The sequence below is a fragment of the Pieris rapae genome, chromosome 22 (assembly GCF_905147795.1).
Source record: "Pieris rapae chromosome 22, ilPieRapa1.1, whole genome shotgun sequence".
NCBI classification, from domain to species: Eukaryota; Metazoa; Arthropoda; class Insecta; order Lepidoptera; family Pieridae; genus Pieris; species Pieris rapae.
This window is the reverse complement of record NC_059530.1, coordinates 5,308,898-5,332,339: the sequence shown is the minus strand read 5'-3', so window position 1 is coordinate 5,332,339 and position 23,442 is coordinate 5,308,898. Positions and strand designations below refer to the sequence as shown.

The following is a 23,442-nucleotide window of genomic DNA, read 5'->3' as shown; positions in this document are numbered from 1 at the left end:
TCTGGTAAATTGAGGACAAAATAATTTTGGTTTACGCGAATACAATTACCGCCCATTTATTATTAATAATTTAACTATTCGCTGAAAACCCCTCGAAATTTTATATAAAAAATGTTTCCGTTCATAAATTAAAAAGTTGGATAAATTTATTAAGAAACATGGAATTGTCTAGTTAATTGTCAAAAAGAATATATATATTTCAAAATCGTATTAAACGTTATGTATATGTGTGTCTTGTTATCAATATTTCATTAAATTTATTCAATGTCTTATAATCTAGATCATTAACAGCAATTTTAAGGCATTATCTGCCTATCAAAGAACTATTTTCAAAGAAGAGAACAATTAACGCAACGCGAAATAGACTTCTGGCTGTCTGAATCTCTGGGCACTGAACAAAATTAAACCATTGAGAAATGGATCTTATCTAACAAAAACAAGCAGAATATAGAAAACATTGTCGTAGATAAAATATGTGAACACTTAGCGACCTGCAATCCAAACAACTGCGTAGTTTTTCACTTTCCTTGACGATTTTTCCTTTATTACTTAATTTTCCCTGATATTTCACTCCTGTGCTGAGTTTGTTAATTGTAAATATTACTGCATAGGGAGGGTATGGATCTCGTATTGATAATTGGTCCTTTACAGTATTTGTAAATGACTTATTCCAAAAATATAAGAAATTGTTGTAAACTGTTAAAAAAATGCAAAATTGTAATTGTAATATTACTTTTTTATGGTTATATAAAACATATATTTTATGTTATGTTATGTTATGTTATGTATGAAATAATTATAATAGAGATGGAAAACGGGCGTTTTTACTTTAATGGGTTTCCAAGTCTTACACATTGCAAATCTCCTGAGAACCCATACATGTTTATAATAATTTATTTGCATGAATGTTTACAAAAATTTTATGATGGTACAATCTAAAGTTCTCGTATTCTGCCACAAATGGCGCGCAAATATGTCTTAAAATGTAGATTAGAAGTACCTACTATCACAATAGTCATATCATTATATTATTTTATCACTTCATTTTTTTTATAGAACAGTGGGCAAACGGGCAGGAGGCTCACCTGATTTATTTCTCTTTGATCCGTTACTATTGAATATGTATTACCTCTATCCATGTATATAGGTATCGATATTTTATTTTCATATATATATGTACATAATTTAAAATAAAAAAAAACAATGGTGCTTTTTTAGACTAGGCCTCAGATTACTGTATCTGTTTCATGACTATTTATTAATTAAAAAGTAGGTGATCAGCCTTCAGTACCTGTTCACTGTTAAATGCGTACATATAAAGAAAAACTATTGGAGTACTGCTGGGGTTAAACCTACGACCACACGGATTAGAGTAACAGGCTAAAGCCACGAGGCCAACACTGCTCTACGTACATAATATATGAACATAATATTCTGATACACACAAAATATTCTGAATTTTTAACAGTTCTTAACTGCCCTTGTTTGCCTTACAAATGAACTGGGAATTACTGTTTTAATTTTTTGTTCATATGGTATCTTGAAATAATTAATAATCATACAAATAGAACCAACAGCATCTATCTGCAGTAAATTGTCTACTAGGGTACAAAAGTTTAATGAGTAGTTTAGCTATTAGTATCTAGGTACTACTAGGTAAACTACTAATAAAACTAGTTGTATATACTTCGTTCTCCTATTTCATATAATAGCATCGTAACTAAAAGTAATAATAAAAAACGAAACATATTTTATTGGCGACAAGAGATAAGTCGCGGCTCCTAACAGATATTGATGGAACTCTTATGTGATACAATTAGCATTTAATTTCATAAATTTCGTGATTTGTGAATGTGTTAGGAAGTGCGAGATTAAATAAAAAGTTTTATACGTAAAACTATACAAGCACAGCTGGGCAAAACCGTCAGTTTTCCAGTATATGATGAAAACTAAATAAAAAAAGGAAATTTATTCATTTAATTAATAGTAATCTTACAGCTTAGGTATATACATATTATAAAACAAGACACTATGAAAATACATAAAGCCAAAACTATATATGAAACAATAAACAGGAAGAACATTTATAGATAAATTTACATTTAAAAAATCAAAAGAAAACTGAAATTTAATAACAACAAAATATTTCAAATTACTTAAACAAAATCAGAGTCTTCCCGCCTCTTCTGCTACTTCCTCATCTTTTTTGTAAGGTGGAAAATATCACTGATAATTGGTAAAAATGTTTATGGTATCGAGAATTCGAATGGTAAAACCATGGAGCAGAAAAAGTATAAGAACTTGTTAAATTCACGATGTTACCAGGTTAAATAAATCATCAAAACATAAACAAAGATTAAACCGTAATTAATGCACTTCGCTGTGATCTTCAGCGAGATGTAATCTGATAATCTGATAATGCGGTGGTTTTAGTGCGTGCGTCTTTCGTAATTCAATTTACGCCCTCCAGCCACATGCTGGGTTGCAGTGTCCCCATACTGTTTTTAATTAACGGCCAAGTGACTACTGATCTTATGAAAATTAAATCGAACGCTATTTAAATGAGGCCCGAACCAAATATAATATAAACCAGAATGCCCGAAGCCAATAATAAATCCCCAATCTTAGACTGAAAGAAATTTGAGATCAGACCGTGACAGTAGATCGGTCTCCTATCTGCATCCCAATAACCTAACCTTACGAAGTCAATCCATTTTTGGCGACGGATAGAAATCAATCTCTTCGCTCTTTACACTATTTGATAATCAATATAAACCAAATAAAGTAAATAAAACCGTACAAATAATATTAAAATATACATGTCTATGCTTAAAACATATCAAATAGCTTTTTAATTATTTAAAAAACTGGTGCAAGTAACTGGTGTATGTATTAGTATAGATATCAATCTCTACAAAATAGATAGTACCACATTACATTATAACAAAAGTTTTGCATTTGAAAGTCTATATACTATGTATATAGAAAATCGGTTCGAACCGCAACGCAGAGCTCACAAATGCTCCGAATTTGAGGGCTAGATCTCACGTTCAAGACTCGATAAAAGCCTAGCCTATGTTTGATAAGTTAAATTCTTTTGACGTTTGGGGAGATATTGGGAGCAATCATGGCAATGGATGAACTCATCAATCACTGGCTCAGGTGCATGTCTACCCCCGTCCCGCGCTTTTCGTCCCCATCACTTTGCCTACACCTGTTTTAAACAGTTAGATTCATTAAACTTTTGATTTTCTAAGTGATTTTTATAGATAGCCGATACTGGGTTTATACGGCGTTATAAAAATTGACTGAAAATTAATGTGTATTAGTTATTTTTTTATTTCGTAGTCCTACAGCTAACATAAATGATATTTATATTATTTATTTAGACAGACAGATAGCTATAGCTATATAATTGTTTTTAGACATAAAACTAAAAACAATTACATACCCAAAGATGTGAAACATTTACAAAAAATAATAAAATTATTAAATACATTTAACTAAGTTATTAACCTTATTCGGCTGTGTTCGTGATGGTGTGTGTAAAAGCGTGTTTATATGCTCATGGTGCAGGGGACTGAGCGCTATGGAAATTCTTACTACTTATTACCAAAGTAAATACCGTGAAACCTTAAACAAATTCTTAAAAGGCCGGCAACGCACTCGCGAGCCTTCTAGCATCGAGAGTGTTCATGGGCGGCGGTATCACTTAACAGAGCCTCCTGCCCGTTTTCCGCCTGTCCTATAAAAAAAAAACCAGTCGATGCTTAAATATTTGTCGTTGTAGGTATGTGTATGTCTGCGCGGTCCAGAACTAGCTATTTCTTAGGTACTTAATCTGCTGCCAACTAAGCCAAATTGATGAAGGGTGGACAATATTTTGATGTGTAGTTGTAGAGCAATAAAAACTACTTACTTTTATATAAATCGTCAAACAGCAAAACTTTGTCATCCCCAGTTATTTCAATAAAACTGTTCGTATCAGCACCACTCTTGCTCCAAGTACTCTGTAAGTCTACAAGTTAAGTTTGTCTTTCGTGTACACTTATTCTGCACATTAGGGATAGATGCCTCTTGGCCACCTAAAATATATTTTCACCATCGCAATATATTTCGTGCTTCGTGGGAACTTTATTTCGAGATAATTAGAAGCATTCAATGTATATTCCTTTTTTGACGTTCATAAGTGTATGTTATCTACATGAATAAATATTTTTTGAATTTGAGATATCTGTATCTGTTTCACTATATGTTGTCAATCTAATAGGCAAGTAGGTGATCTGCCTCCAGTCCTTACGATTTTTTGTTAAACAAAAATGGTGGTACGAAGATTAATTATTAATTAAACAGAAAAGTTTAGCGCGTAATACAAATGCTTTGGCAGTTTTTTTTTAATAGAGGCAAACGGGCAGGAAGCTCACCTGATGTTAAGTGCCGCCCATGGACACTCTACATAGAGGGCATTGTCGGCCTTTTAAGAATAGGTACGCTCCTTCTTTGAATAATCCTTGGTCGAATTGTTTCGGAAATAGTAGACTGCTGGTTCCACATAGTGCGCGGTAAAAAATCAGTAGCGCCACAAGGTTTACTTTTTAGTTCTCGGCCTCAGACTTCAGTGTCTGTCTCATGATCATTTGTCAATCTAATAGGCAGGTGACCAGCTTCTAGTCTTAGGCAAGCAGCGATATTTTCCTTCACGGTTCGAGCTAATATTAAATGCGCACTTAGAAACTCCATTAGCAACTTTTTTGATTTTTCTTTGCTGAATTTTCTACCCAATTGCGTTAATATCAATGATTTCAATTATTAAAATCTGTAGAAAACATTATCGCTACAAGACAACCAGCGAAAATCGATAAAGCATCCTAATTAATTGTACATAGGTAAAACTCAACCGCACTGTATAAACGAACTATTTACAGAAACGATTTTCAATGGTTGAAGTCTTATCTAAGGGTACGGACCAAGGCAAAGGATCTCAAAGTGGCCGCCGACGGCATGTTTGAACAAGTAATGAGCGACTCCTCACTCCCTGGAGACGGTATGTTTGTCTCCGACGCCCCAAGCTTTTTCGATGTACCGAAACCCCTCCTATTTACTCCAAGCGTATCATAGCTTTCGATAATTTTGAATTAAGCTAATTAAAATTCTCGTGTCGAAATTTTATGATATTTACGTATAATCGCTTTGTCTAAGTAAAAAAATATATGAATAATCCTTAATATTCCCACTACCGCCGAATTCCATTTTTAAAACTACTATAATATTAGAAATAATCTAAATATATATATATACAATCTTTATAGGGCTAATTAAGGTACGTAAATAATATTTATATAAAATACAAACATACAGAGTATAACATAAAATATACTTAACAGTAAAATCAATGTCTGACAGAATTTGTTTAGCAATAACCTAGAACAAATCGCGTTTTTCTAAGCTAGTTAAGTATACTACAAAACTATACTACAAACTGCAATTACCCTTTCAATTGATCATTGACTCACCTGGCTCACATGGTTGCTCCAATTTTATAAACAAAAATTCGCGATACAACAGCTCAATAGAGTAGTTTAATATATGTGAATAGATGTAAGTAGTATTTAAGATTTTGTTTTATAATAAATCAGATTTAAATATTCGAAGGGAATCACGATAAATGAAATGAGACTTCTTCAAGCCTGTTGTTGTGGTGAACCTCACCACCTGAGACCATCACCACTATAAATTATAAAAGCCATAAAAATGATCATTTATCTCTACTATTATTATTACAAAATCTCAAACGCTGCCCAAATATGCAGATTAGTAGTGCATATTTTGCAGCATATTAGTAGTTTAGCGCCATCTTTAATTTTATTACGAATCTATTTTTAAATGTGGCGCGAACCATTGCTATAACATTGTTCCTAATAATAATTTTATTTCTTGTATTGCCAGTTATATCATGCTGGAAGTGTAACATAGTTGTTTGGTTTTTTAAGTAATTAAGGAAAATTGGCATTCATTTGGATTTTTATTACCAGTTTTATGTTTTAGAATTCAAAATGAATGCTTACATTGCATATGATAATAAGATAATTATTATGTATGTAATACATTTCTATTAGCATAAATTTATTAACTATATAAATATATACATTTATTAATTATACGATTAATTATTAGAATCAAATTCAAATTACGAAAAGGGCTTTGTTTAACGGAAAAATAATGAAATATAACGTGAAGGTTTATATTACTTATGGCTTTCCGTAGCAGCGCCATCTTTCGCATGTGCCTAAAAGTATCCAGAAAATTGGTCCTATTTGTACCACGATTTCTGAAAATTTTAAGTTGTTTCGAAAATTGAACTACAGAGGTCGCTTACCAAAAATAACAGTAGATGCTAGGAGCTTTTGCCAACATAGGTAGACAGCTTTTTTTTCCTTTATAACCCATAATGGTTCAGGGAATGTTGGAACGTGAAATAAAAGTTAAGTAAAATACTAAAAACGACAATTTTTCAATAAAAATTGATCCTAGCTGGTCATTACCTAAATGAAATTAAACTGGTAGTAAATGTAAATTTACAATTAATTTAATTTTTTTGACGTTCATAAGTGTACTTGTTTACCTAGATGAAAAAATATATTTTGTTTGTTTGAATACAAATATTTGATTTCTAATTCTTGTTATTAATAAGAAATTGTCACTTGGCTGTCATATATTTATAGATGTTCACAAATTTGTATGTATATATTTATATTTGAAAAGCTAGTAGTAGGCGGTCAGATCTCTAACGCCAGTTTTAGTAAATTGTATAAGTTTTGGCAGAAATACATATAGGCGATACAAAGTTCACATCGACGACGATTATTACGTACATATTTATTACGAAACAACTATTATCTATATATTCCTTAATTTCCAGTCTCAGCTTCTAGTTATTTTAACTATCCAACCTGTGAAGCGTGACACCAAAGTTAAAAGTTTCAATATCTTCTTCACCTTGAACTTTTTTCTTAAAGTTTAAGACGTAATGACTATGACGCAATGCATTACTTGCTGCAGGTTGATGAATAGTCAGAAGCTTTCTACAATATACTTCGATTCATTGACCTGGGCGGAGTAAGAATATTAGATTTTGTTATAATTATTAAATTACTTTGAGTCATTTTGAATTAAAAATAATTATCAAATTTGACAACTTCTGTAGTAAGCATTTGTTGATACATTTACACACTGTAGTAAACCAACTTTTATTTGCTTTGCCAGAATTGATTACTAATAATTCTGATTGGGTACAAAAAATTGTCAGTTCATTCAGGCCATCAGGATAAAAAAAAGTCTTTTATATTTTATTATAATTTATTTATTTCTTATAAATAGCTTGACGATCACACTTAAAGTATTAACAAACTTTCTGCAATTCTTTACACTTTTTTATTTTTATACTTGCACAGAGACTCGCTTAAATATTTGTACACATAATTCAAGAAATAAATTTTCTTCAGGTGTATATACAGTAAAAAGGATTTTACATTTGATGTGGTAAAACCATATAATTAAATAATAAATGAGTCTCTGCTCAAATATTATCTGTGGTACAAACAAAAAAAACACTAAACGGTGACCACTCTGTATTAATAACAATATAAAGACATAAGTTAATTTTACAAGAATAAAACTCATTTACAAAGCATTATTCTTTCCGAGTATTATAATTTTAATAACATTACAATTACGTAATTCTGACAATCGACTTATTAAAAATCTTATATACTGTGGGAGTTATAGACGCATAGATAAACCCAACGACCATATAAAAATGTATGTTTATTATCTGTGAGAAATTCTCCCATATTTTTAAATTAAAAATATTTGTGTGACTTAACGATTACACTATAAATCTAAGTGTTAAATCTAACATTTATCTACATATAGGTTTGGTCGATTAACAGGAATGTGAGAAACATTGACTAGAATTTACTAAAACTTAACATCGACCTAATAAATAGTATAACAATTTTAACCGAAGTCAGTGCCTACAAACTAAACATGTTTTGGTAGCAATATTGTTGCTGAGATCTTATTTAACTAAATGACAAAAATTGTGAAATAACACAACCTCTGGTATCGGCTAAAAAGCTTACGCTAGAATATTTAGCTAAAAATGCATGACGAGTCTGTATATTTTTGGATTATTCGGAGATCATAATTTAATATATTGAATATTGTTTCGTACACTAATCTTAAGTTTAATTAATAAATAGTATAATTTACACAATTTGAGATCAATGGACGTTTCGGGCCCGTTATTGAAAAAAAAGTTTTTACTGCGGACGTTTTTTCTACTCTGTGGACCCAGGTGCGCGGGAAAAAAAATAACAATGATTTTTTTTTCTAAATTCGAATTGCTATTGTATATGGGTAAGCCTACGTACAAAATGTGATTTCAATACACCATTTATATTGAAATTATTGAGATCCATAATATTATACAAAATATTAGATCACGTGTTTAGCATTTGAACTGCGCTATCCAAATAATTATGTATCATTTGGAATGTATCGAAACTTATACTAACGAATTGACATCAATTCAAGAGTCGACGCTAATTCAAATGCTTCGAGGATTAGGGCCTAATATTAAAAACGAACGTCCTGAACATCTGTCGGTGTATTGGGTAGTTGTGTTTGATCTGTCGTCGCCTGTTTCGTTGGTTGTGCGTATCTGGTGCGGGGTTCTTGCGCCTGAGTTTCTCTGGCGAGGACTGTTTCCACATGACGAGCTACGAGTTCCGTAGACACGGGTGGTGATCTTGTGAGATAGCATAGGTCGTTTACAGACATATGCACACGTAGACCGCGAGCTGCTGCCGTTATGCAGGCAACTGCTATTAGGGACGGTGGCACTAAAAGTAGTTCCGTTTCTGTGGACAAAGGAAAAAAGTTTTTGTTATTAATTTAATTTCAAGCTACTAAGGAATTCATTGCATATCTTTGCTGCATCAAAGACTTGAAACAGGTTAATAAGGCTAAATAAAAATAAAAGTTGTGCATTTTTAGTTATTTAAATATATTATACTAAATTACTTCGAGCGATAGGTGCTCATGAGATTTATAATTTAACATTAAAAGAATACGCGTAGGTGCGCGGGCGCAGATCGCAGGTAAGCGCATCTGTTGAGACAATTACCTGCCGTGGACAGGTGGCATATACACCTTGCATCTCAGTGGCCTTGCCTCTCGTTTGTTTACTATACAGCGGTCAAGACAATATTACTTTGATATTTAATACATTCCACGATTTTAATTGCAATAAAGCTACAATAAAACCAGCATAAAGCTACAATAAATAAAAAATCTTTTATATTTCTTGCAAAAAAACAAAGTAATATGTCTAAATAATTGTAAGTTTAAATACAATAATACATAACTATAATCCGTAAAAAAGTGTTTTCTTTAAATGTGTAAAAGTTATGTTAATAAAAGACAATACTAAATAGGCGCTAATTAAATATTTAAGTTGGTGGTAGATACACAGGATTAGATTCTAGACTTAAAGAAATATGGCTAAATCTAGAATCCAGGCTATGCTGGCTTTGTATATCCACACAATAGGTCTAATTCTAACAGACGGAATGCGAGTGGTCATTCCATTTGTATAAATTACAAGACAGTTTTACTATACGATTTTACGCAAATTTAAAAAATCCCGTCAAAATCACAAATGTCCCTAAATCACGTTACATTTCGCACAATACTATTGTTATCTAAGAATAAGGAAATGTGAACAGCTGCTTGTGCAATCCCCGTCTGCATCTTTGAATTGCTTACAATGAACGGAGTATAATAGTAATTTACATCTTACCAGTCAAGTTCACAGCTGCGATTTCGCTAGGGCAAAAAAACATGCCGCCGAATTGCATTATTGATGAATTTATATAGTAAAAATTCATGTAAGAAATTCCGCAAGTAATGAATATAGCGATTAATATGTTTAAAATTTAATTGTAGTTGTTAGTAGTACTAGTAATAATAATACAAACGGGGAATATAACTGATATTTATTATCTTAATATTCGTCAGCCATTGCTTGAAGGCTCGCAAGTGCATAGTCTGCCTATTAATACTTTCACACAAATATAATATATTCTGTGCAATGTTATTTTGAGGTTATATTTGAAGTCGCATTGGTCCAGTTTGTATGTAATTCTTAACAGTCAGTGAACTTAGTTTACGGGGCGATGGAGCATAACTTGAGGCAATTTAAGTATAACTGGGTGTAGGGTAAGACGACAGATGTAGCGACACCTGGCAAGACCCTTCCGCTACCTTAAGTAGCGTAGGGTCACTGCCCACCTACACCCTTACGATAAAGAAAAACATGAAAACACGCCGTCTACTAAATGTCAACGTAACCTAGGTCATTAACAGTTTTACTGATTTCGAGAACTGCTCGTAACGATTTGTGTTCCTTTTATGAAAGTTCAGACACATAAATTAGTTAATATAAAACATTTGGAACCGAGAAAATATTTACTTTAATTCTTTGGAGGCCATTATCACATTAAGCAGTGGCTATAAACTTTTAATTCTGGATATTAGATTTCTGTATCTGGTTCGTGATTTTCTTTTTCTAAAACAAGCCTTCTGAGCCTGGAATATGCCGTCGATTTTCGTTTCTGAGGCAGGAAGGTTTTCTTACAATTTCCTTCATCGTAAAATGATTAAATATAAAACATATCGTATCCCTGGAACCGGGCAAATATTTATTACTATAATTCTTTAGCGGCCATTATCACATTAAGCAGTAGCTATAAACTTTTAGTTCTCTATCTGGTTGCTGTATTCTTAGATTTCTATATCTGGTTCGTGATTTTTTTTTCTAAAACAAGCCTTCTGTGCCTGGAATATGCCGTCGATTTTCGTTTCTGAGGCATGAAGGTTTTCTCACAATGCCCTTCGCAAAACGAGTGTTAAATGCGCATTTAGACAGAAAATCTATAGCTGTAATTCGAATGAAACCATCAAACGCCTGTTGGGGAATATGCCGATGAATTGACGATGCAAGGTATCGGGAGCGTGGCCGTCTCAGGAAAACCTGGCGTCGTACAGTTGCGGATGTGGCAAAGATAGTCGGAAAGACTTGAAATACGAGGCTCAAGACCGAACGCGACGGAGAATCACTAAGGACGCCCTCTGCCTCATCAAGGGGTTATACAAAATAAAGTAGCTGGAAGATGAAGAAAGTAGGTATAACTACGAATGAGTATCGAAACACATTTTTTGATAAAATAAAAATTACGAAGTGTCGCTTTAATATTGTAAACGACAATATTCACAAATATAGATTCTAACATGCAAACCTTTTTGCTTCCCGTCCTTATCTGTGGCAATTGAAGAAATCATTACAGATCCTGTAATAAACTATAAGGTTTTTTAGTAAACTTTCGCCGACCTAATTCATGTGTATGTGTGTAGAATTTGTCATATTTTTCACGTATTTTAAAGCGTGCATGCTACGTGATCACCGTTAGCGACAGCTTAATGAATAAATCAAACATACACGAAACATTGATCGTATCAGGTACGATCGGTCAGCGGACCGCGGCGTTCCGTTGCGCGACAGGTTGGCCGACAGTTGGTCTCCACATGTGGCCCAAAGACCACACTTCTAAAGTTCTAAGACACCCCCGTCTTAAACCAACAGACTTTGAGAACCGTTAAGTTCCGTTTTCAAAACCTGTCTCACCCCAGGGGTTGCAAATAGCTAATGTCATTATCTAATTGTGTGGAACTAGTTTTAATGACTTTTGTGTCTTTTTGCAGGGGCATACGCAATGTTTGATATGTAATCACTTCAAGTAAATACTTCATATAGGATTCGCGATTTATTATGCAATACTTTATAGCTTTTATCCAAGTCAATCCTTCGCAAAGAGCATACTGGTAAGCTTAACGAAAATAAGTATTCACTATATTTTATTCGTTATAACTCAACACCCAGCTTAACCTACGTAATATTACACTTAAATAAGTACCGCTCTTAAAGTTAAGAGGTGTTTAGAAGGTGTTTACTATGTGAAGGGGATCAAGCGACATGTCTAGTTAAAAAGGAATGGGCGCTGCGATAAACGGATGTATACGAATTATTTGGAAGCATTATCTTAAGTTAAATATCGGTTAATAGTATAACATTTAGGATCTCTGGCCAGAATGACCTAAGGGTTTAGTCAAGATGCCTTTATGTGTATGTTAAATGACAGTTTGTGTCAACAAAATTTCATACAAATTAAGTTTTCGACTCTACTGTTAAGGCATCTTGACTTAACCCCCAGCGCTGTGGAACACGTCAGCTTCACAGCATAACTCTGAGCCAGGGCCAGTTACAACCACAACACACACATTACACACTTAAAATTTAGGTACCCCATTTCTCTTTCTTTCTTTACGTAATTTTTGTTACTTTTCTTTTTTGATTATTATTATTATTCTGTGTCTTTCTATGTGTTTCCTTAATGATAAAAAATAAATGATCATCAGAATCTTACGACAGTTATTTATATAACAACACGATCTCAATTCTCTATACAATCATCATTTTAAACTAAGCTCTCTTAGACTATGGTTCTGTTAAAGTATACATGTCCTTATTAGGCGCAACTGAAATGCACCAGTGCGTCATTGAATGGGTTATAGGAATATTAGTTTTTGCCTTAGACATAAAGGGCATAGTCTTAAATGTCATTGGTTTCTATTATTATAACGTATAATCTGATAGGTCGAGAGGATATGACCGAATGATTCCTCTAATAAGGCAGGTGAAATTCCTTTTATTACATAACAGGACCTCATCTGATGTTTAATGATACACGGACACTTAATGCCAGAAGGCTCCCGAGTGCGTTGTCGGACTTTTAAGAATTGGTACGCTCTTTTCTTCGAGGATCAGATATTCACAGGTCGGGTATATGGCGTCCCTGAAATCGGCTAAACGCAGTGACGTTACACAAAGATAAATTGCTCCTACTACTTAGCCATAGATTTCTGTATATATCCATCATGATTTTAGGCAAAAAGGTCAGTCTTCTGCGTTTAACGTCATCAATTATTTGATCTTAATGGCAATATTTTATTACGATTACGAAATTCACAATCGAGCAACATTTGTGGTCCGAGTGACGCGCCTTGTGAAACACAGATCGCTAGCCTATATTTCTTACAATTTGTTACGATTTTAAATGCACAACTAGAGTTGTTCTGGGACATACATTTTTAAATCGTCAACGAGATTCGAGACACCCTTTGCCAGGTGTAGACGTTTAGTCGGGAGCCCTTTGCCGACTTAAGAATAACAATGGCCGTAGGACGTCTTCGTGTATTGTCGTTGCTCAGCTGGCGAGCTCCCCTGCTACTCATAAGTCACCGCGACCGTGACATGGTTACTTGAATTATTTGCCTCAATAAGCTCCGAAAGAAATTGGATATTGAATCTCTCGTTAGTACTGACATGATGGCCACTTTATATTAAAACTATTCCTATTCAGTCGTACAAAATGCAATGAATATGTAATCCACAATGACGATGGTTATCTTACGAAGGAAACAATGTCGGCTTAGTGTTTTCACTAGCTATGTGCGCATACACGTAAGATTCGCTCCAACGGAGGAGGAAAACCTCGCGAGGAAACCGGCTTACCTTAGACGCAAAAATAAGACGGCGTGTTTCAGGCAAAGACGGCGGATCACCTACTTGCGTATTATATTGATCATGAAACAGACACAGAAATCTGATAGCAGAAAAGGGTTTTAGATAGAAATAGCAGGAAAGGACGGGCAGACTATTGGCAAGGTGGAGACACATGGAAAGGGTTGGAGGAACCTTTAATTAGGGGTCCATATCAATAAGTAACTAACATATTACTATTAACATTTAACTATAAGTAGAGAACGCAAGAACATTTGAAATAGAACTTAAGGATATGGAAATATAAAAGGCTTTATTATATTATAATATATAAAAAAACAACGAAAGTAATAATTAACAAAGAGCGGATTTATAAAACTTAATTCGCAGATACGATATCCAAAATAGCCATTTAAAATATCGTATTTCTCAAGGGTTAAGGGTTAAGAAATGTTTTTGACCTGCTAACACCTTTCGGTACCGGTAATTATTACTTAAACTTCCGGTGACCGATATAAAAATGCAGCCATTGAAAACATATTTCATGCAGGTACGACAAAAGAAAAATAAATTAATAATTACACTTATTGTTTCACCCTTTATAACAAATACCACTTAAGATTTAATTACAATTGGACATTAAATTTAAGCTACAGAACTTAGAGCAATAAATTACGTTTTATCTTAAGGCCCCGGATGATAGGGGCACATCTAACGACAGATAGTACTCCTTCTATGTAAAGAGCAATTCTTTAAAATTTACTCAATAATGATCGATTCTTGACATTCGATAAATAGAGGCTTTTAATAAACTTAGCGATTAAAAAGAGTGGCGGAGAGTTTATTGCCAGTTCTTCTCTTCCGTTCTACGCCCTTGATTTGAGAACTGGCAGTAAGTGTAAAATTAGAATCATTTAATGTATTTTTTTTGACGTTCATAAGTGTACATTATGTTACCTATATGAATAAATGTTTTTTGTTTTGTTAATATTGGTTCGTGTCGATTTCTAGCTACGAAAGCTCGTTATTGAAAAAGCTTTTACACTAATTTTTTTTATTTTTATAGAACAACGGACAGGAGGCTCAACTGATATTAAGTGATACCGCCGCCCATGGACACTCAATGCCAGAGGGTTCTCGAGTGCGTTGCCGGCCTTTTAAGCCGGCTTTTTTTAAATTATTTTTGGATTATCGTGTTAATTTAAGGTCACCTTATGAGCTTTTTTAAGTTGATACACATAACTATACATTCATAAAGACCGGTCGTTTCATTTCAATTGGGCATATGGTCTATGGTCAATAAATCAGATAACAACACCCCAGTATCACTGGGGATCAAATGAACTGATGTTAAATTCAATTTTAAGAGTAAACTTTTTATAAAGCACGCTCATAATTATCGCTTTTTCATTATTAATTATTATTGTAGTCTATAGAGAAGAGCTAATAACTTGTTAATTACGTTAAAATTACTTTCAATTATTTATTATTATTATTAAGTATTATTATTGTTGTTATTTTTTATCTTTTTTATTTTAATTAGGATTTTTGTTTTATTTTTCATTTTATTGCGCGTGTGTTTTACAAACAACTTATTAATTACACTAATTATGACTTGTTCAATACTGTTAAAACACGAAAGTATACTAAGAAACATAATATGATAACAAATTTGTGAAGTTTCATAATAATTAATTTTTGGCATTTTATTCAAAACACAAGCGCGAGTGAGTAAATTCTACATTTCGAATTATGCCGATACATACAAGGTATATACCAGATAAAATATATTGCGAAATAAATAAAAAAATACGCTACAGATTTATAAACTGTCCCCGAAGCGTGCGGTCCAAATTTAGAATAGAATTATTGCAAGTTTTTTTCATGTGTACAATAAAAGGGTCGGCCGAGAGGGGTGCCGGCAAGGTGTGCGATATCACAGCATTGGCATGTGCGTTCCAATACACCCTCTGGCACTCTCGCCCTCCGTACATACATACATGACCACTGCACCATAATCACATTAACAAAGGGAGGCACATCCCTTAATAATTGGTAAAAAATTGAACACCTTTAGCTACAAAAAATAGTATAACTATAACTATACAAATAGTTTTGGTTGATTTTTGATGTTTTTTGACTCAACGAGCCAATGCTGTATATTTTGCTCACTGAGGCTTTCTTAGTTTCATAAGCGTGGCGATTTAATTTTTTTTTTATAGAACAGGGGGCAAACGGGCAGGAGGCTCACCTGATGTTAAGTGATACCGCCGCCCATGGACACTCTCAATGCCAGAGGGCTCGCGAGTGCGTTGCCGGCCTTTTAAGAATTGGTACGCTCTTTTCTTGAAGGACCCTAAGAGTAAATCGTTGAGTTACACCCCGAGAGTATAGCCAGATACAAGCACTCTTCAACTGTTAGTTTGCAATCATTCGTTTCATAGCAATGAACTAAATCATGGGAGTTACGCCCCGAGAGTATAGCCAGACACTTTCTTCAACTATTTCACACACATTCGTTACATAGCAATTAACATTTAATTATTTCGCTTATATTCTATTGTTGTGTGAGTGCTAAATATAGAGTAAAAATAAAATCCTAACCCGATGACCCAGGAAGCATACATTGACATAAACCGTACATTGAATATGGTACAAAAATACGATTGTGATAGGTATGTAAACTGCGCATATTCTGTCAGACATAATGGCGTGCAAATTTGGCTTAAAAGGTAGAGATTTAGTATGTAATATGTTATTTAATTTTATGTATGTATGACGTAACAGTCACATTCATAGTCAAATATTGTTATATTACATTATTAAAATATATTATTACGTTATCAAATAAATAATAATTAATAGAATAATATTTTTTTCCAATTTTACAAAATAAAATCGATGTTTAGAAACGGTGGAGGTTTTTGTAAGTTATTATATAAATCTTGATTGAAATTAAACAAAGCTATGCTGGACGGAGCGATAGTTTTCGACTAAAATAAACATTTCATTCCGCGGGGTTTTTTGACAATTACATGAAATTCACAGATAACAAATTCTTCGTTCAATTTGCATAGATTATATTTCCCTATCAACATTCAAGGCCATTAACCCGCATCACCAAATACAAAGACTAAATTGTTCTTACCTGTATAGCACACGGAGCTTAGGGTTATGGCGTGAATTCGGACCAAAGGATTCGTTCGGCCCCAAGGTACCCTGGCCAAAATGGGGTCAACAAAATCAAACGCTGTTGCAATAGATAACTGCCAGTTGAGCCGTTGCACCAACATTAATTCCCATTGCTGAAACAAACGAATAATTTATTTAATTTATCCATACATACAATTTTTATAAATTTTTTAACCGCTTAGATAACACGCTTCGGCCGCTGTATGCATGTAAATTAATTTAGATGAAAATACTTATATTATATCAAAACAAAATATTATATATTATATTTATATATAATAGTTTGTTTCTTTATTTTTCTGCCAGCCTTAAAGGTACACTGCCACAGGGACCAAACTTAAATTAAATGTGTTTAAATTTTCTTTTAATAAATTTTTAAATATTTTTATTATTATTTTGTAGATTAAGAAAATTGTAAGAACTGTATATTTGATTGTAACGATTTGACAAATTGACTAAAAACCAATAATGTATATACATATTAATAATAAAAACTATGACGTTTATTCTATAACTTTTATATAACACTAAGACATTCGTGTGTATTAAAATAATCTAAAAGAAAAAATTCCGGCAGAAATTTTGCTGACTGTGTAAATTTATTATATTTAATTAACTACGAAGCACACATACAGAAAAATGAACTCGGGTAGTTATCAAACAAAATTCTTAAGCCATTGGCAGGAATTACCGATGAAAGAACACTAATTTTCTTAATGGGAATTCATATGAAGGACACGACGGAAACCGCAAAAGTAGCGAATTCAACAAAAGTAAAAGAAAAGGGCGATACCAGGGAACCACCGATGGGCGATGTTCGCGAGGGAAGCTCTTCAATACAGGGGTGGTAATTGACCAAGAATCACTGCGAAACCTTTTAAAATAAACCCGCAAAGGATGTTTAGACGAACAACCTAGAATTTAAAGGATTCACTTCAACCCTGAGATTTAAGCTAACCAATGGGTATTAGCAATTAACCCAGGCTACAGTGTTCTTTCTTCACTTAAATACTACTATAATAATAGATTACGTTTTTCTTTTCTTTCAGTTCTTTCATCTAGAATCTACTATTTATGCTTTCAAGAACAGAAAAATCCTACAAAACCAAAGTAAAGTATCTGAGGCCGCAAAGGTTCTATTGCTTTCGTATCTCCAAAAGGTGCAATGTTCTTTTATCAAGTTCCCACGACATGTTTATTATAATTTGGGACCAACTGTTCAAAAGGTGGGCGAAGACATGGGAATACACCACAAAACGTCCTCATTATCATGCACATTCGACTTATCTATGACATCAAACGAATTAATTGCAAGGACGAGTAGGCGGAGGTGCCATACGGTATAATATACTACTTTGAAGTTGTTCTCACGGTACGAAATTTAATATATTACTCTAAATTCAATTGTGACCAAACAATTGTTGTAGAAAAATTATAAAAATTATAAAAAAAATGGATTTTAGCTTTATGTTGATCCACCTATTATCAATAAGTCAATCAGTAGAGGCTACGTAAGTTTAGCGATATATTTTATTCATTTATTGTGTGTACACACATAAACGCGAACGAAGTTTCAGGCAGTGATATTTACACTACTATTTCAACCTTAATACCCTAAGCAATATTATATTAAAATAACATTAATCAATTTCTATACGAACACTGTTAAAATCTGGTTACTTTACTGTGGTAGATACATTTTTTTGAGGGTCCCAATAGCGTGAGAATTGAGTGACAAGTCAAAAACTCACAGCTATCGAACTAATTGCTCGAATCACACCTGCCACAACATTCAAAATTATCATTTGTGTTACACCACAGTGACCACAGATAACTATAGAAAAATTGTTTCATCTATTAGACTTATAACATCTTTTTTATCGTATTAAGTATGTTCTATATTTTTACACATAGGTACATACCTACTTCTTTATTCCTTTTTGAAAGAAAAAAAATAAACCAATACCTACATAGCAAATGTGTTGTATTTATGCTTACTATTACAGCTTTATCTAATCTGTGCCATCTGTCAAATATATGAGCGCAAAACAATTTTTCAATAATCTAAAATGGCGCCTGCCATTTCCCGCGTTTTATCGGAAAACCGCAAAGCGCTTAAATACTTATATGAATAAAGTACGCAACTAAAGGTATTTTATAGAATAAAAATCTTGAAATAAACTATGTTTACCGTTTAATAACATAATTTGAAAAAGAAAACGAAAAGAAGAACTTTGCTAAGCGGATTACAATGCGGTCTAAGTAACACTTCCTACATTTCCGTCGGAAGGAACGCCTAATTGTAAAGTGCCTTCACACGCTACAGTAAAGATGTAAGAAATGTCCTCGTACAATAAAGTCGCGGAAGTAATAATTACAGGAAACTCTAAGGAAACGGGCAATATAAAGGCGTCCTCCAAGGGGTGATGTAAACAGTGTCATTTGAGTCAGCTAATCGAGTACACACAAAACATTATGAGCAGGATATAAGGTGCCTTACGGCTTGGTATCTTTATCGTAATTTCAACTTTAAATCGTATGATCGTCTATAATTACTTGAAGACAAATACATAAGGAATTAAATTTAACACTACCAAGTTAAGTATGGTTACGGGTTAACAGAAAATGTTACTATCTTAACAAAACTGTACCCACTACCCAGCATTCAAACCAGGATAAAATCCGTTACGAGATATCTTTGCCTGATAATATATTCTAACCTTACACAATCATCTAAGGTTTGGCTTGACTTGACTATGGTATACGAAAGGATCAACCAACCAAATCAATCCAAACTTATTTTAATGCAATTTATATAAATGATATTTTCTAAAATAAATAAATTAAACGTTCGCTAAAGTATTTCCCTTCCAGGTAAGGTTAAAACAATTGAACCATATTAGAGTTTATAACGAAAGTGATTCTGATCTCATTATAATAATTAAAAGTAACAGACAAGTTCCTCAATTAATTATGGAGCTGTTGTAAGGGGAACGTTATCGTTTTTAAAACGTAACCTTGTAACTATATTACTTTATCCTTATCGTAAGAGGGTTATGATACCAAAATTATTGTCTATGAACCCTTTTAAAAATAGAATGATAATCCAATATTGATAGGTCTCTTAATACTTGTATGGGGAAGGAAAACATCATGTGGAGATTACATTAGACAAATGAATATTGACCCAAAAATTAGGCTGTTGCCTATTGGAAAAACTAATGACAATGAAACCGATCCAGAACTTTGAGACCGAGACTAAAAAGTTGTATGTAGAGCACTACTGATTTTTTATGAGTTTCGTACTGTGTGTGCGCCAAAGGAATGTTAAAAAATCGCATGAATGACACAATAATAGATAACAATGACATAAACATATGTCACATAAACATGACGTCAATATACATTACAATCTTAGTTCTGTGTTGCTATTTTAAATAAATTGCTTGTGAAAGGAAAATATCGTGAGGAAAACGTGTCTACCCAATTATCGACTACGACTAAAGACAGCCTAACATTAAAAACAAAAATTATTAATGAAATCGTAAAGTCGCGCAGATAATAGATTTCTTTATCAGATCCACCTGCATGTAAGAGCACAGTATAATTGTCTGTTTGAATTAATAAATAATTATTATTGTTGGCATGTAAAACAAAAGATTTTTTTATGAATAAGGATTAGTTACGAACAATACATTACTCACACGAACTTCTTGTGGCAGAATTGAGTTGTCTGTGTAAGCGCATAGCAGGTCGATGGATAGGGCGTGGCACTGTCGGAATTTAGATGCAACCAGCAATGCTGTGACAGCCAGCAATTGCAGCTGCTTCCTTGAGATTGCGACCTGTGCGAGGAACCTGTCCAGATAGCTGACGGCCAGGGAGAACACCTGCTCTTCACAACGTTGCTCCTCGCATACCTTAAATGTTATATTAGAATTAATAACTGCAATTTTATAGAATGTCTACGAATTTACTACACACGTGTTATAAATGTATAGATGCTTTTAATTTCGAATTCTCGAGACATTGCTGCAAGTTTAACTCAAATACAGGGTATAAAAAATCATATTATTATGCATAGTTAATCTATGCAACAATTGCATCTTATTTCCAATTTTATTTATATAATCGTGATAATGATGATGATGGTATGTAGATACAGAAACTGGGTATTGAAAAAAGCGAATGTTTAGCGAAATTACAATACTGTATATGATAGATTAAATCTATATTAATATTAGAAAAAGGAAAGATTTATATGTATGATTTTATTGTATTTCCTCAGTATTGGACCAATTTTAAAAATTCTTTCACCATTTTACTGCTACAATATAACTGATTATTACAGGCTATTTTAATTGCTAGAAAAAAGGCACCCTACTAAAACTACAATTTAATTCATCGCATGCGCTGCGAAAACTATTGATGATAATTTTAAAAAAATGTTCCACGATATTTAAAAAAAATGAAAATAAATGTCCATCCGAAAGCCGGGACGGGCCGCTAATATATTATAAAAGATAATCGTTTCTCTGTTAATACTATTCGTTTTACATGGATTTAAAATAAAGATTCTGGTAAACTTTGCTAATCAAATTGAGTGCTAAACATTCATTCATGTGTCCTTGGAACTCAGCATAATTTATTACGAATCTTGTTCTTTCAAAAATGTTACGTGTGCGATAACGTATTAGATATAGGAACTGTCAAACATAATATGTCATCGCTTTTACTGTTCTATTCAAAGACATTAAAAGCCATCTTTTATAATAAGTTCGTAACCTGAAATAAGTTCGCGATTGACTGCTCCATTCTTCAGGCAATATTTATTCTACGCAGATGAAGGTTTGAACATTAAGAAATAGAACCTTAAAGGAGCTTAAAGTTCCCTTGCTCATCGAACTTGAACGTGACAAAAAGTGAGGTAAAAAAGCTTCCGCTCGAACATAAAAGGGCTCGTAGATACTCTACTAGATACCAAACACGTGCTCATCGACAATTGTCTTTCAGAACAATAATTTATCTGTTTTACACTATTGTTGCGAAACTAACCTACAACTAAAGAACATACTAGTTAAATAATGTGATTTTGACCTGAAAAAATTCATAATTAAATGTTAATATGATTACTCAAAATTGTGTAATAAGTGCCAAAGCTAATCCCATTTTGAATAATTATAAAACTGGTTGAAAAGCTACAAGCCTACAAAGCAAATATTAATCAATCAATCAATCTTATTTTTATATTATTCAATTCAATTATATATTGTTACAAAATATATTATTACAAAATCAATTAATATTATATTAATTGATTTTGTAATTGTTTGAACTTTTTAAATATGTGTATTCGAGCTTCGGCTATATCTTTAGTATAACTGTTTTTTGTTCATAATTAATTAGTTTAGCTGTATTATTACAAACTAAATTTGTAAATATATATGAGAGAAATCGTTTATATACCTCTATACATTTAGACATTCATTTTAATTCAGAAATATTATAAATATAGTAATAATTATGACCGTAATAGTTACGACTAATATATTTATTAAGCAATTTTATTTATTCTTTACAGATGAGGGTAGAATAATGAATCATCTGTTGACATTGTTTTGTGGACATCTACAAAACTTTAGAAAGTTTGGAGGCCCTTACAAATTACAGGTCGTTGATCGCACTTTAATCAGCTGTTGACGGAAACAGTAGGCGACAGCTTCAAGCTTCCACAAAGGGAAGTAATTAACATGATTGAAGACCCTACTATGAATCATAATCCTTACCTCCAACATCCATACTGTGACAACCTTCCGCATAAACGGCTGTATATCGATTTGGACGTGTTGAAAATAATCTGTGTGCAATCCATGAAACCTTTCCAGTGCAAGGAGATTCGTCAACAAGTGTGGATTACGGTCGAGGGCTGGGTCGGTGCCTGCGATGCAGACATCTGGCCTTTCACCGTTGCTGTTTCCCGAGTTCTCCAGATTTTCGCCACACGACAAATCCATTTTGAACACCGAAACACTTTGTTTCACAATGTCCAACAGTTTCTTTAACAATAACGATGATTTCATAGGCATAAATTTAATCGCGAAATGTATGGGAAGTGGGCGACGCAAGCGACACGGCCAGCCCGCTTCAGACCGAACTCACGAATGTTTGTCGGAATGTGAAGCCCTGTGGAGTGTGTTGTAAACGCGTGCGCATCGCACCCCACCCTGCCTTTGCTTTCTAGTTGAAAACGCACCCTTTTGTAAAATATCTTAGGTCGCGAAATAAAAACAATATTTGCTAAGAAATTATTCAACTTGAAACATTTTTTATAAGACATGGTCTGGTAGTTTGTATTATTGATAAAAATAAACAATGATGGTGATATACCTAAATACCTATTTTCTTAGATAATAAAAGATACGATCGTACTATATCTTCTAAAATATATTTTTTAAACGCCGGCATTTTCTAGAATTCATATTATAATATATGTATAATGTATATTAAAAATTATGTTATAAATATGTACATTATTTCTATTATGAAAAAAAAAGATATACACTGAATGT

General features: G+C 33.1%; 1 protein-coding gene across 1 annotated transcript; it reads right to left on the bottom strand.

Annotated features, from left to right (window-relative positions):
- Window positions 1-7,349: 7,349 nt before the first annotated feature.
- On the bottom strand, window positions 7,350-23,162 carry LOC110996554 (G1/S-specific cyclin-D2-like). Its single transcript, XM_022264291.2, has 4 exons — window positions 22,660-23,162; window positions 20,578-20,793; window positions 16,830-16,986; window positions 7,350-8,921 (listed from the first exon to the last, which is right to left on the bottom strand). The coding sequence occupies exons 1-4, from the start codon at window positions 22,957-22,959 to the stop codon at window positions 8,638-8,640; spliced, it is 957 nt and encodes a 318-aa protein (XP_022119983.2). The 5' UTR covers window positions 22,960-23,162; the 3' UTR covers window positions 7,350-8,637.
- Between the last annotated feature and the right edge of the window lie 280 nt (window positions 23,163-23,442).